A 16354-nucleotide genomic window follows, 5' to 3' on the forward strand; every position below is an offset into this window, starting at 1 on the left:
GCAGACGAGTTGGTGGTGGTCTCAGTAGTATTAGCAGTTCCACTGGATGATATTAAGGGTCTTCTGGGTCTTCTAACCTACATGATTCTATATTCTGAGGTAACATACCAAAAAAACCCTAACAAACAACTCCTGTAACAGAGTTCTCTCTCTAAGCTTTTCAGGTTCTTCAAAAGTTAACAGCATTCCTATGCAATTGTGAGTGACTGCAGTTTCAATAAAGAAAGGGTACCTTGAGAGTTTATGGAAAGGAGTGTTCTCCATGTACACCTTTTTAGAGGGAGAAACAATGAATAAAGCAGACCATGATTTTGAGATAGAGTGAGACTTTATTTCCTCCTGAAGGGCAAGACACAAAAGCTTCCAAAGATACTCTGACCCTAAGTAGCCTTTGCTATGGGCAGGATACAGAGATACTTACTTCTTCTGAGCACTTTGATAGCATCCAACCTAGTTACTAGGGATAAACACTGGGGAGCTGTGTTCTTCTTGAATGGATTAGGCAGAATTTATTCACTGTTTAGAAATCCTACTGTGCAGGCTGTATATTTGTGAATGTAAGTAGCATCATGTTTTTGCTGTTCAGCGGGAATTTCAGGCAACCTTTGAAATAGGTAGCCAATCAGCATTTGTTCCAAATGGTGCTTTTGTGCCAAATTTCCAATTAGTGAATGGCATTTGTTAACTAGGCCCCATTTGGCTTTATCTCGAAGGATAATGAAAGCCCATCTTTCTCCTTATGCCCGTAATAGATACAATACAGACACTTACTGAACTGAAAAAGGAAGCTGAATGGAGAGAGCCTGGATAGTTCCAGTTTGGGGAAACTCCTTAGGACTTGTATGTTTTAAAAAATTACTGTGACTTGAGTTCTGTGGCAATAAATCAAGAAATTTATAAAAATAAGGGGGGGGATGGGAGGGTGGCTCATACAGATGTGTGGCAAAATATTAGTGAATGCTGGAAGTGGTGTTGTGGTAGGTAAATATTTGTCGAGATAAAGGCAAAGTGGGCTTCCCTAACCATAGAGCTGTTTTGTTGTTTTGGTTTGGTTGGTTGCTTTGGTGTTTTTTGTTTGTTTTTTTTTAAATTATTATTATTTAAATACAATACTACATGCATTGTTACTTGCTTTTGGAGTGTCTTAGAAATATTTTGAAGTCTTTCTGAAAGTCTTAAGTTTTCATCTTTGTATTCTCTATGGAAAATGCTACATTACAGGCACTTCTTTAGTCCCCCAGAATATATTTCTCTGTAATGGAACAGAAAATGGACTGTTTGCACTTGTGTAAATTACTCCTACTCAGAAATACAAACTTCATAAAAACATAACCTTCAGTGTTTGTACCCTGGCAATTACAATTTCAGCATAGCTCATGGAATCAAATACAGTTTGCTCATTTCCAAGTGTAATTGTTGCCTCAGAATTGTTCATCACTGATAAGTAAGGAAGCTTACATTCTTAAAACTCCTTTTTTCTTAAACTACCATTTAACTGTGTTGAGAAATACAACCTTCATATTAGATTTTGAGAGACTGTCTACATTCAGTTTAGTTTAGGTAGATTTGTGTGTCTTGTCCTTAATGAGTTTTTTTTGACTGTTCTTTAGTAGTTGAAAGATCAGTATGTGAGGAAGCATAACTACAGGGATATACAGACTCTTTGTTTAAAAAAGGGGCATGGTAGACATATATCAACACATAGATTCCTGTGTAAGATTGTCTTGCTCAGAATGGATTCACCATGAGAAGTGTCTTTTGATGCTCACTTTCTGTGGGACACCCTATGTTTCACTTTAAAATGATTGGGAAGACAATGGGAAGTAATTAAAGTATCCATTTAAATAATTTGAGTTGAAGTGCAGTTTAGCACTTGTAACACCATTGCAGGAGAAGTACTCAGAGGTTGCAAACATTTGGGAAATTCCATAACAAAAATTGGAAAACTAAAGATTGGATATTTAATTTCCTGTGCTTCAAAACAATCCCTGCAAAGATAATACTAGCCTCTCTGAAGAGAGCATGCATCTCTTGGTAATGTGGGGCCAGGTGTCTGATGATCTGAGGCCTTATTCCCTTACTCTGGTGAAGATGAGCAGTTCCATTACTAGTAATGTGTGTCACTGCAGTACTGGACTGAGCTTTTTTGCACAATAGTGAGCAAGTTACAATTATCTCTCTGTCCCACTTATGAAATAAATTGCCATATCAGATAAGAAGAATAACAATATTCATCTATCTCCCCTAGGCACTATGGAGTGTTAGTATGATGCTCTTAGGCTTTTGGCAGGATCGCAACACACTATTATTCTTTGTATGCTCAGTCATTTAAAATTGTTTGCTATTAAATTATCCTCTGTGCAAAGATATGTATTGTTTGTGAAGGAAAGGAAGGTGAAAGAACTGAAGTAGCTTCAGGACAGAGACTAATCTGCTTGTGATGACAGGAAAGTAAGTGTGACTGCATTTTTCTCCTAGATCATTAGAAGTAATTTGAATAAGGAGAACAAGGCATAGTACAGTAGCATGCACAGGAACTACTATGGAAAGATGCTTAAGGGTGTGTGTGTGGGGGGGGTGTCACTGGAACACTGGAAAGGTCTTTGAGGGAACAAAGGGGAAAAAAAGTATTTTTGGCTGTTACACTACAATGGGTTAATGTTTTCATTGTGCAGTGAAGCAGTTCAGATAAAAGGGGAAGATACATCCATGAAAACAGGAAGTTTTTTAGACCAATGAAGTCTTCCCAACAGATGAGCAGAAGAAAGCTGTAAGACTTGAAGAAGTCTAAAATTGTACTAAGGACTAAAATATGGAATGCATGGTAATGTTCAGTGTTCTAATTGTTATTGACAACAAGGAGTCAGTGGAGAGATGTTAGATGTGGATTAAGGAGGAAACATTGGTTTTGGTTTGGTTTAGCTTGAGCTGGCAGTGTTTCACCCAAGATGAAGTGTTAGAAAGCCATTCTGATATACAGAAGTGGAATGATCATTTGAGTATGAAGAACAGCTATGAATGTCTGTCATTAGGTTTGGAGTGATAATTGAAGCTTTCTAAATGGAGAAAAGTTACTCAAGGCCAGGGAAAGAACTGGTCAACTTCTTCTTTGAGGGCTAGAAGCAAAATAAGCCTTCAGGTTACAAAAACCTTGAATGTTTTTACACTTCATGTCTGTTTGATTTCTTTTAGACTCCCCCTGAAAAAGGATCTGAATGGTCAGACTCTATGTTATGTCTTATGAAGAAACTGGAACAGTTGAACTTAGATATTGAAGAAGCTCTGAGTGCTGCCCCTTCTCCCTCTAGTACTCCTTCTACCAAAAGGCACAAGCAAATGGTAAGAAAGTGTGTGTCGTATGATACGCTTTCTAATGTTTACCTATCAGATGCTCATCAAGCCATGGTTTTCAGATCTGGTTGTTTTCCTGAATAGGCTGAGGAGCTCACATTCAAGAGTGAAGTAGGTTACAGTTTTTGCTCAATAATAACAAGATCTCTAATTTCATTAGACAATTATTGGCCAGAAAACCGGAAGTACAATAGCATGAAACTTTTTAGTTTTCTGTCACTATGGCTTAAAATCACTAAACATGTGTTTGGTTTGGGGTTTTGGTGGTTGTTTTTTTCAGAGGGGATTTTGAATCCAGATAGTTGCATTGGGTAGGATAGAATATTGCCAATTTAAAGTTCCGGCGTTAGCCTATGTGCACTTGTTACGTGTATTTGAAGACATGAGCACAAGAGAGAGACACTATGTAACTTCATTAAGAGTTTCATTATTTTTTTAAAATTTATTTTATATGAATATTTGATTTAGGGCTGCATTCCTCCAGTTAGGAATATTTTGTGATGGCAGGTGTCATCAGTTGGCGACACACAGTTTCCCAAGCTTTGATTTTGAGGGCAAAGGGGATTAAGAAGCAATGATACTGTTATAATAAATTTTGAATAAAGCAAGGGTTTTTTTATACAAACAAGTAACTGGAGAGTGAACAGCTGTGAGAAGTAGGAGTGTTTGTTCTCTACTTTAGGCTATGATTAAAGTCAGTTCTTCAGATAGAGTTGTTTGGATTTGCAGCTCTGAATATTAGTGCTGGCTTGAAACTACTGGAAGGTGAGCTTGTTTGAATGGTTTTGCTGTTGCTGCTATTTCAACATTACATCGTTAAAGTAAATTCTTCAAGCAAATGTGTGGATCACAGTGCAGATGTTCATGTCTCTCAGGGTGGGACATCCAGAATCTTGTATCTCAGTGCTGTGCTTTGCAGTATGTGTTTTCATATTCTACAGAGAGTGTGTTAGTAAAAGAGTGGCCATTACTCTCATTTCTTTCTTATTTTATGTCAGTAAGCCACAATCAGCACTGTCCAATTGAATTAATTTCATCATTAACTTGTCAATGGACAATGTTCTGTCTTCTTGTTGGAGACTCTTCCATGTCTTCTGTCAAAATACAGTGGCAGTGTAGTCTGCTTTTCTGCCTGAAAGTGAATTCCAATCCATCAGAGTTTAAGCACCTGCCATTGTGTTGCAGTCTTGTTTTGGTAACCGGTGATATGAACATCTCTGATTTTATGGCTGTGCCTGTTCTGCTAAGGCAAAAGCCACAGTGGGGTTATGCATAATTTTTTTTCTGTGATGACTGAAATGTCATAGGACACTGCACTTCAAATCCATGGCTGGAGCACTCAGCAAAGGACATGTAACATACAGACAGCAGAAATAGAGACTGGATGGGGTGCTTGGTGCCATGGTTTAGTTGATTAGATAGTATTGGATGATAGATTGGACTCGATGATCTCAAAAGTCTTTTCCAACCTGGTTAATTTTCTATTCCATTCTGTTCCATTCTATTCTGATATCCAAACAGACAACATTTTCAAATATCCTTTGGTGTATATAAGAGTATCATCAAAAGTGGTTGCACAGAAAATGCCAGCACCAGCATCCCAGGTGCTTACAGTTCTCTTACTGAGACCTAGTGGTGAGACATCCAAGTACAGAGTACAGGACTTTTTCCTGGGACATACCACCCACACTCCAAAGCCTGTGCATGTGATACTAAGCTGGTCATGCTTACTGTGCTGACGAAACCTACCTCCAAGACAGTCTCACTGGTTTTGGCATTCTTGTTTTGCTTACCACTAGTCTCATCTGTTTGGATATGTCCAAAAAGTCTTCAAGGATGTATCTACATAAATTCAAAAATCACCATTTTCCTTAATATAATGTGAGCAGTTGCACTTCTCTTTATCAGGTCATATCTTCTTCCCACTCTGAGGCAAGAGAGCCTTCTTCATTTTAATTGTCCATAGACAGGCAAATGAGAATCAGCCACATTTTTATTGTGGCCTTATTTGGCAACCTGGAAGTGTCCTTCAGATCTCTAGAAGCCAGTTTCATTACTGGAGCTGGAGAAGTCGCTTAACACAAAGGTCTTCCTGATGAGACCAGCAAGATCAGAGCAAAAAGAGTCGGGGACAATGTGTTGTAGAGCTGATGATGTGGCAATTTACTGTCTCCTGCAATGGTACTTGTAGGACAAGGGAATCATTTACCCTGTTTTAGATATTTAAGAATAATGTTCCTCAAAATGGGTTGAATTTATTATGAAGAAACATACTTTGTAAATAGTAGTTGCCACAAAAAATAAATAAATTAACAAAGTCTTGTTTTTTATACTGGTTTTATGAGTGATTTGTCTTCAATCAATTCATCCAATTTGGTCCATATTTCTTATTATAGCTCTTACTTTACTTCACAATTATCAAATAAAAACATCATAACTTTTATACAGATGGTAAGAGGTGGTCTCTCTTTATATCTGTGTAATCTGCAAGCTGCTGCCAGTCAGTGTTTTATTGGGAAATAGTATGAGGCAGTAGCACTGGCTGGACAACTCGGTATGTGATCCAGAAAAGATTAAAAAAATAATTCTCTGTCATCGGATCACTTTCTCAAACATTCTTTCACCAGCACAATAAATACATGATTTAAGCACAAAAAGCAGGGCTATCTGAATGTACTAACAGCAAAACTGCTATGTTTGAAAACCAGCAATTAACAGTACTGCTCATCTAACACTTGTACTTTTCCAATGAAAAAAAGTCTTAGTAATATAGAGCATTGTACATTGTAAATGAGGCTGCAGAGGTAAAACACTCTTGCTGTAAACAGTGTGTTTTCCTGTTTAATATATCTACTTTATTGCCATTTGATGTCTAGTACTCAATTTCAGTACGGAAAAAAACGGCAGATCTGGAGAATGAGGATCACATTCTTCAGGTTTAGTTCTTTATCATTCATGGATAGTGACAGGGAAATCCTGTTTGATTGTAATGACCCCATTTTATAGTATAAAATATGACTTTCATTGAATAAAACTTTGTTTTTAACTTATGCATTCTCTTAATTCTTTTGCAGTAGCATGTTAACTGCAAACTTTTGTGGGCCACATACTGATTCTTTTGTCAGCTTTTCAAAGCCTCCTTGATTTACATCCCTAAAAAATATACTGACTGGGAACTAGGGAGTTGCTGATTAAAACCAGCAGCAAATTTGTCCTATTTTAAAGGGGAGCAGTTTTGACCGATTGTACCCAAGAGCTTGGGGCTGCTGGATTGCAGCATGGCTTGCTCCTTCCTCACACACCTCATTGTTCTGAGGCAAACCAGGATACATGGGGGGAAAGTCATGCAGTTGGTCTGTCCCTGGCATTGCATTCAGTGTGGTCATGTGTGTGTGGGCCATATGTCTTCTAAATAAAGGTGTGGGAGTGAGATGTCCCCAGGTTTGGGGGACGTGGAAAAGTGAATTTGGGACGTTCGCTGTCTGTGATTTGTAAACAGGATCTTGCTGAATATCTAAGTTAAACAGAAGAACATGAAAAAGGTTTTAAATAATGTGAATAAACCAATTTCTCTTTATAAAGCAGAGGTGGTTCAGTTCCTTGGTATTATTAATTGTCCTGGTGCATATACTAGCTGTTAAGGAAATTACATAGTATCTGGATGTCTAACTGATGGAGCAGGTGGTTTTAAGGAAAAGTTGGAGGCCAAAGGTTTACCTTACATCAGAGAAAAAAGGCTTAAAAAAAGGTAAAATTCCCATGTTTTTATCTTGCAGTTCACATTAAAGATATTTATGACTTGCCTTTATTTACAGGGTTTTTAAAATTCTCTTGCAGTGCCCTGTTCAAGTGGAGACAGGCTTTTATGGAGATCATCAAGAAAAGGGATCTTGGAAAAATAGAAGAGCAGACTATCAGGACTGCTTGCCTTACCCAGTGACAGCTGGAGCACGACCTAAAACTGATGTAAGTAGCTACAGCACATTTACAACGTTCTCCGAGTCTCAGGTTCAGTAACCTCAAAATTTGCTATTTATCCTTAAAGTTGTCCTTGCAGTTTTTTCTGAAAACATTGTACTAAGTGGAGGAGTTTGATTTCCAAAATAGGTACAGATAAAAGTTATGTTAGTCTTGAGTTAACGAGACTCCAGGGCTGTGGGATTAATTTAGTCTAATTTTAGACAACACTAATGAAGACTTCTGCATATGAACTAGTCACTTGGATTGCCCTCATAGTTAATGGAAAGAAACAGATACTTCTACAGAGTAATTAATCTCATCTGGAGGTTACATGTGATGGATTCCAGGTATCAGAGCCACTGCTACCTTTTTCATCGTTGTTCATTTTACAATTAGCCTCTCAGAATTTTTAGTTTGGATCGTGGTTATGCCCAGTTTAAGGTGTATTTCACCTTGCATTCTCTGTAAGTAGAAGTGTTGAGCTCTGATGGTTTAGTTAAGCTCTATTTATAACCAATAATAGCTGTATTTATTTTGGGATTTTTCACAAAATATGCTGTAGTCTGCAATCCAAGTCTGTTAATATCTATGAGAGGGTTTTCTCAAAAGGCTTTGACTCACTTTCTCAATAGCTAAGTATAAGCTATTTTAGGATCATTGTCTTGATTCCAAAACGCAGATGGGTTTTTCCTCTCAGTTTGAAATTACTCCTATGCCAGCAGTGTCCATGATTATCATATGATATAAAAAGGCTTGCCCTGGGTTGAATCAAAGATACTTACAGTCCAGTGTTCTTTCTTTGGCAGTGGCCAACATTAGATGGTCAGGAAAAAAAGTGTAAGAAGAGGGTAAGCAGACAGCCATCTCATCTTCCTTTGAGTTATTTATTATGCAGACAGATTGAAGCCAGGCACTATATTGGAGTTGTTTAATAGCCCCCAAGGGTCTCTTTCGCCACTGTTTGTGTCTCCTGTATTAATTTGTTCTTTTGATATTCAAAGCATCTTGTAGCAATGACTTCCAAAATTTAATTTTGGAGCATGTGAAAACCCACTTATTTCGTGTTGTAAATTTGCTGCTGGGTTGTTAATTTGGCTGTAATTTTTGTATTGCAAAAAAGGGCGTCTCAGGGATATTGTAAGCACCAGTGAATACCTGAAACTGTGGTGTTATTTTTTTTTCTCCGGTGTGTCTGATTGCATTTATTGGTATTCAGTTTTGTCTGCCTGTTTCTCTTATGCTCCTTCACCGTCATGAGGTACTTTTGCAGCACTTTGCAGTCAGTTTTTATTAACCTTTGAATTTTATGGACCTAATTGAATATAATCAGAAAACTGTGTCCTTTCTTATTCCTCAATTTTCCAGATCATTTATGAGTATATTGAACATATATCTGTGAGGCTGTAAGGTAATACCCAACCACTGTAAATGAAAACAACCAATTATTCCTAATTACTTTTTTTTTGCTTTTAGACATTTTTATTTTTGATGTCTTTGTTGTTGTTCCTCCTTGAGAGCAGAGTTTGTGTCTGACAGAAGCTTTTTGAAATGGAAGTACATTGTATTAGCCAAATCACTCATATCTGTGTGATCATTCGAAGAACCTGGTCTCCAAAAGCCATACTTACATTTCCCTGTTAGCCTGTTTTACTACCTCTATGTTTATTCTGTTTGTAAGCATACTTGCTGATCATTTTCTGCCATGCATATCAGTCGTACCAGCATCTCTTCCACAAATAGCTTCAGAGGCATTTTCAGATACTGACATCGCCTGTGCCACCCTCCATTCCTCTGATCCCAAAGCCAAGACATTTTAGCAATAATTGCATGTTAAGTCAGTAACTCAGCACTTCTCTTTCTTTGATGAAGTGCTTATTTTAACGTAGGTATGTAATTTCAATTAAAGCAACATCTATTATATTAAAGGTATATTTAGAACTGTCATACTATTCATCTACCAAGAGTGATAGGCATGCAACCATACAAACCTTTTCATTAAGTGAGCATACTGTACACTGAGATGGAAAATTGAAGGTGAGCTCTACTTGCTTACTGATTGAAAACGTGTACTGATTGAAAATGTGGTTGTCTTCCCACTAGCTCTTTCCTTTTCTTAGCAAATAAGTTTGCTGATTTCCATTTCTGGAAAAAGGCACATACATTTATTCTGATTTGTTGCTTGTCCTAGCTGGAATAGCTGGTAGAATTCAGCATGAAAATATTTGCCAGCTTTTACATTGGCCAAATGTTAAGGCATGCAGAATTATCATTGCTTAACTGCCTTGTCTGTAATGCTACGTAAATACTTTTAGAGTGATGTTGAAGTAACGCTGTTTGGTTAGAAGTGTGCAGGAGAGGACAAAGAAAAGAAATCTGGAGTGTTTTGGGGGGTGGCTTGTTTGCTTGTTTGGGGTTTTTCAGAAGTTTGCATTTCTCTTCTTGTTGAAATTCAGGAAATATTAGTTCAAATAAATAGCAGTTAAATGAATCTGCATCAGCAGAGTCCATGTATTGCATTAAACGTTTCTGTGTTACTGTAGTAGCAGCAGGGTAATGCAGCAAGTGTTACTGTTGCTTAGGGCACCATCTAGTCTAGAAAGCTACTGGGGGCACAGAATTTCTTTAGAAAACAGGCTGGGTTTTAATTGGCCCATGCTTTAAATTAGGGATGAATGTTGAAGCTCGGTGCTGTCAAGTTTCATTCATGAGAGTAGATCATTTTACTTCCTCCCAGGAACTGCTTTTGATTTATGTGCAATATTGCAGGCAAATAAAACAATTCCATGTCTGCCTCCAAGCTTTCAGTGAATGTGATTCTTGCCCTGTTTCTCCAATACTTGCACCATAATACTTTTCAAAAAGGGCATGCCAAACTTAATTTTATTACCACAGATGGAATGGATCTGAATATCAAAAGGCCTAATTCCTTCTGCATCACACCCATGTTACATCTGCATACTGATTTTGCTGGGACAGGATCCCACACCACCCATGGGCTGCAGGCCATTAGCTATTCTGAGTCAGCCACGAGAGCTGACTTGAGTTGGCTTACAGGTGTATCCCATACCATGAGCATCACACTCAGCATAGAAAAGGAAGTTGTCTGAGGAGAAGGGAGTCTTCTGCTTGGGATCCTTCTCAGTCTCCTTCTCTCTCCTGCTGTTGAGGGCTGCCTGCTGGATATTGTGACTGCTGCACTTTTGCTTGGTTGAATATAACTTTATATACCTTATATAACATTGGTTTCAGTTGTGCTATTTGATTAAATCTGTTTTAATTTCAGCCTGTGGGTCTTCTCTCTTTTTCCTTTCTCTGCTGAGGAGCAGGTTTCAAGTAACAGAGTAACTGCTAGCTGCATATACAGGCTAAACATGTACAGTCTGTTTAACTTCCATAATCACAGAATCACAGAATGATAGGTGTTGGAAGTGGCCTCTGAAAATCACCCAGTCCAACTCCCCAGACAGAGCAGGTTTGCATAGAGGCTTGCCTCATGAGAACAGAATGGAAGGGGTGGAAAACCTGTACTGACCTACTTGCCACACTCTTATTGATGAATCCCAGGATACCATTGGCCTTTTTTTGGCCACGAGGGTACGCTCACGATCCTCCCATGTCCAAGTGGTATAATATGTAACTTGGGAGTAGATTCATAGATTTGTAGTATGGTTTGGGTTGGAAGAGATCTTTAAAGGTCATTTAGTTCCAAAATCCCTGCCATGGGCAGGGACACCTTCTACTAGACCAGGCTGCTCATGGCCTCATCCAGCCTGGCCTTGAGCACTTCCAGGGAGGGGGTATCCACAACCTCCTTAGGCAACCTGTTCCAGTGTCTCACTACCTTCAGTGTAATGAATTTCTTCCTAATATATAGTGTAAATCTACCTGCCGCAAGCTTAAATCAGATAAATGAAACCTGTTGTATTTTGATGAGCTAGTTTTCTTCTCTCCATTTTTTTAAATGATCAGGAGGTAAAAAAGAGCTTATCTGTCCACTCCCTAGGAGCTCATATACCCAAGCTTTTAAAGAATCAAATACTCCATAACTTTGTGAGAGTAGCAAATGTAGGAGAGAAGACCGATGTTAGAAATAGCAGGGAAACTGTAAATTGGGAATAATATGCAGAGAATAGTGCAGAGCACCATTCAACTCTTCATACAAGGCAGTGATGTTAGCCACATGCTTTCATGGATATCAGCTTGGCTGACAGCTTAAAAGGTGCACCGAAGGTTTCCTTGGCAAACTTGTGTCACAGTAGGTATTCTCTTTATATGCCCTGAAAAGATGACTCACACTTGTTACAATTCTATTTTGATAGAATAATAGTGAAAATCGTGGATTTAATGCAATGATGTGTCATATCACATCTCCTTCCTTCCCCTGAAAATGTTGCTTCACTGAAACATTATTTGTGAGATACTAAAGGAAACACGTGCCTAGGGTGGTCAGGAAGTCAGGCGCTCAAGAGACAAGCAGCAGTTTCAGCTGGCAAATGCCGGCCTTCGTAAGTCCATGTCTACATCATGGACATTCCATTAATGGAGAGACAAAAGCAGCTTCTTGGGGTGTATTAGAAGGGGTGTGGTTAGTAGGTTGAGAGAGGTTCTCCTCTCCCTTCTACTCTCCCTGGTGAGGCTGCATCTGGAATATTGTGCCCAGTTCTGGGCCCCTCAGTTCAAGAAGAAGAGGGAACTGCTTGAAAGAGTTCAGAGCAGAGCCACAAAAGTGATTAAGGGAGTAGAACATCTTCCTTATGAGGAAAGACTGAGGGAACTGGGTCTCTTCACTTTGGAGATGAGGAGACTGAGGGGTGACCTAATTTATGTTTATAAATATGTAAAGGGTGAGTGCCAAGAAGATGGAGCCAGGCTCTTCTCGGTGATGCCCAATGACAGGACAAGAGGCAATGGCTCTGGCCAGCCTGATCAAGTGTGGGGTGTCCCTGCCCATGGCAGGGGGGTTGGAATACATAATCCTTGTGGTCCTTTCCAACCCTGACTGATTCTATGATTCAATGGGTGGAAGCTGAGGCATAGAAAATTCCATGTAAGCATGAAGAATAGTTTTTTTTACTATGAGGGTGACGGAACACTGGAACAGGCTGCCCTGGGCAGTTGTGGAGTGTCATTCTCTGGAGACATTCAAAACCTGCCTGGATGCGTTCCTGTGTGATTTGGTACAGGTGATCCTGCTCTGGCAGGGGGCTTGGAAATGATTATTTGAGGTCCCTTCCAGACCCTAACATTCTGTGATTCTACAGCAAGGTCCATCTCACCCTGAAGTAGTAACTGAAATGCAGATCACCTAATTGAAGTGCTGATGTTGGTTGGTTATTTGAAGAAGCTGGAGTGACAGGCAGAGGTGCTTAGAGCTAGGTGAGTGAAATCCCTCTTATAGCACATAAGTTATGATGTGGCATCTGATGGGCAGTGCCCGCCTCTCCATGCACTGATCAGATGAAACTTTTAGACCTGGATGGTCTAACTTAGAAATATAATACCAGGTGGTGTAAAAACCTTATTGATCTTGCAGATAACACAATATCCTCTGCAGCATATTTCCTATTTACTCTGTAAATTAATTAAGAAACAAAACTTCATATGTTGGTAACAATATGGGCTTTTTTCTTTGTCTACTTTTACGTTTTCCTTTGGAGTACAGTTGGTGAGCCTGGTTTTGTTTCATGTTTTAGTTCCACATCTTGCCTTCATTAAACTGAGAGCGCTAAAATTAATAACTTTGTACGTTTGGGGCTTATTTTAACCTGGATTCTCAGTCTGGTTCACTGCTCAGCGGCATGAATATGTAGTCTGGTACAAGAGAGGGTCAGAGTGTCTGAAGATGAGACATGGTGAATTGTTTCTGTCAGCATCAAAGCCAACTTCTGGTAGCTTAGTCTGTGGAAATATGGCTTATCTGTGCAAAGCCACTTGATTCAGAAAGCGGGAAGCAAAACAGTGCCTTGTAACCCACATGACTGGAAAGTGTTTGTAATTCTTTCTGAGAAATGCTATTCAATGCTATAAACAGTGCCTCAAAATTTAGGTCAGAGGTTCCAGAGATGTCTGATATCTTCTGACATTGTTTAGAAACGTGAAACTAATAATACCATCATCTATGGCTATAGTAGTCATTATCTCTCTGTAGGCAGTGCAATGCCTGCCTGACCCTCTGACATTTTTTGAGGCCAGAGAAATTCTAAAGTAAAAACAACTGAAGGAAAATCAGAATCATTGTGTTTCTCATGCACTGCTTCTTCAATATTGCTGCCCTTGGACCTGTGAGGATCAGAGACTACTCCATTAGTGAGCATGTGTGACAAGCCTTTTTTCAAATAGCTGCCAACATCCAATGCAGAATGAACTTATAAGGTGACAACTCATATCAGTTTGCATTTCTACTCACCCCTCTTTTAGAATTTGAGGATCTTAAAGTATTTAAAAGCCTTAGGCTGATCCTTCATTTCTCCATGAAATATGCAATCAGAATCTTCATTTTACATCTGTGGTTAGATGTTAAGTTTATATAACATGGGCCTGAAATAAGTTTCACACACTATAATGCTGATGGATGTGGTCATAAATTAATTGATTAACAGCACAATCTACAACAGCAGTTATGTCCATTATCTGGTAGGGTGTATTTCCCTAGGTGAAGATTAGGTAGATCATGCTTTACTCTGACCTTGAATCCCATTGACAAGAGTTGACAGTAAAGCCCCAAGAAGGTTTTTGCAACCTCTGGGCAAAGATTTCTTACCTCAGAGAGCTCTCTGTCTGTTCTGTTGTTGAGGCACTTTATATGGCCCACAAAGTGAAAAAAAAGTCACAGAATCACCGAATGGTAGGGGCTGGAAGGGACCTATAAGGATCACAGAAGGATCACCCCTGCTAAAGCAAGTTCAGTTAGATCAGATTGCACAGTAGCATGTCCAGGTGGGTTTTGAAAGTCTCCAGAGAAGAAAACTCCACAACCTCTTTGTGCAATCTGTTCCAGTGCTCCATCACCCTCAAAGTAAAGAAGTTTTTCCTTATGTTTAGGTGGAACTTCCTCTGTTCCAGTTTCTGCCCATTGCCCTTCATCCTATCACTGAGAACCACTTGAAAATGAGACTGTCCCAATCCTCTTGACACCTGCTCTTTAGATACTGATAATAATGAGATCACCTCTCAGTCTTTTCCATGCTAAAGAGCTCCAGGTTTCTTAGCCTCTCCTTGTAATAGAGATGCTCCAGACCCCTAATAGTTTTTGTAGCCCTCTGTTGGACTCTCTCCAGTAATTTCCCTAGATGTGAGTGTGGAAGGCTTTGTTTGTCGCTCCATTTTCTCAAGGAAAGAGTGTGTTTTATTAGAGACATCATTACCTGACTTTGTTGGAGATGAAGATTCCTGTTTAGTCTTCAGCTGCTGGTATGAGAAACATAGCTCAGGCAGATAAGAGATGTGAAAATCTCTATAGAAATTAGGTTCTCTTTGAGTGGCTACAGGTCATGCTGGTTGGTTGCAGCATGGTCAAGAGAAGAATCTTTAATCCTCTTGCCTCCAGACCATCCTTCCACATAAAGAGTGCTAACTCAGATTATTCCCAGTCTTAAAAAAAAACATTTCAAACTCTGTCCTTCAGACATGTGAATTGGTTTCCTGTGTGTCCTTAATGTTGATATTCATGATACCAGCAAATAAGTTCTCTGGTATAGACACAGAGAGCCTGAAGCATCATCTTTGCAGAATTTTTCTTCTAGCTTTCAATGGTGAAGTAGTGATATCCTTTTTGATCAAATTGATAAGCTGGAAATATGATAACATATGAATATGGCTTATTAGATATCAAAAATTATTTTTCTGAGCCAATTTGATCCAGGTTCATTTGCCCAGTCGATGATAGGTTGATTACACACAGTAGGATGCTAATAAACAGTGGGACAACAGTCTAGGAAAATCAGAACTTGGAATACAGAGGAACAAACTAGAAAAATCTTATATGTGCAAAACCAAAGAGAATGCTGCCCTGGGTGGTGAGATGGACCTCCTCGGGTTTACAACGGAGCTAACCAGCAGGTGAACAAGCTATAAACCTTAGAAACAACCAGGTAAATTAGTGTAAGTTACTCACAAACCACCGAGCTGTTAACTACCAAAACCTTTGCTGAATGAAGCGATGGTCTGAGTTTTTATTTGTGATCCAAAAGGCAGGAATAATCCAAAAGGTAGTATCCAAAATTAGAGGAAGTGTGAGAGGGAGGGAGAGCATGCTGCTGTGGTGGAGATCTATGACTCAAACACTATGCTGCTAGGACAAAAGAAGCTAATTGCCCTGAAGACAGGAGCACAAAGTAGGTGCTTGTCACCTTGAATCTCATTAATAAACGGGGGGGAGGGGAGAGAGATAAGAGAGAAGAAAGATGAGAGATAGAAGAAAGATAAGAGAGAGAGATGTGGACTCTGAAATCTTCCTCTATAAATTCCCTTTTTGAAAACTGAATGGCCCAATGGCAGATTTCCTATTCAAATCCCGCCGATCAGTTCAAAATGTTGTATGGCAGGCAAAACTGCACACGCCTGCTCATATAGCCTCTGACACGTACAGTTGCCTCTCTGAAACGTGAGGCATGGAGTCCAGCTTCCACCCCCTCCAGGCAGTCTTAACAGTGCCTGCCTATTGGCTCCTTGACCTCAAACCTGGACCCTGAAACAGGGAAGGAGGAGAAAGGGCAGTAGCAAAACAAGTTTAGCTGGCTTGTTAATGCCTCTTCCAGCACAAGTAGGCAAGTAGAGTGGCCCACTCTACTTCCAACTCTACCTCACTATGGTGGATATTCTCACCTCTCAACAGGATGGCTTTGCTTCCATTCCCCACCTAGGCTTGTACAGTGAAGAGGTTAGCCCAGGAGCACTTTAGACTTGCAGGCACTTCTGAGATGGCCAAGTGCTCCTGAGAGGCAGAATCTTCCCTACTTTGAGGTGAGACAGTGTCTTCATAGTAGAGACATTTATTGCCCCAGGAAAAGCCTGTACCAGCTCCAGGAAAACAAACAACACAAAA

General features: G+C 39.5%; 1 protein-coding gene across 1 annotated transcript in view; it reads left to right on the forward strand.

Annotated features, from left to right (window-relative positions):
• Positions 1–16354, forward strand: part of STARD13 (StAR related lipid transfer domain containing 13) — a 259294-nt gene that overhangs the window by 28778 nt on the left and 214162 nt on the right. The window contains exons 2-3 of the mRNA XM_054164923.1: positions 3193–3339; positions 7189–7317. Coding sequence (XP_054020898.1) covers positions 3193–3339; positions 7189–7317 — 276 coding nt within the window. The remainder of the gene's footprint in view (positions 1–3192; positions 3340–7188; positions 7318–16354) is intronic.

This window comes from Dryobates pubescens, chromosome 10, assembly GCF_014839835.1.
Source record: "Dryobates pubescens isolate bDryPub1 chromosome 10, bDryPub1.pri, whole genome shotgun sequence".
NCBI classification, from domain to species: domain Eukaryota; kingdom Metazoa; phylum Chordata; class Aves; order Piciformes; family Picidae; genus Dryobates; species Dryobates pubescens.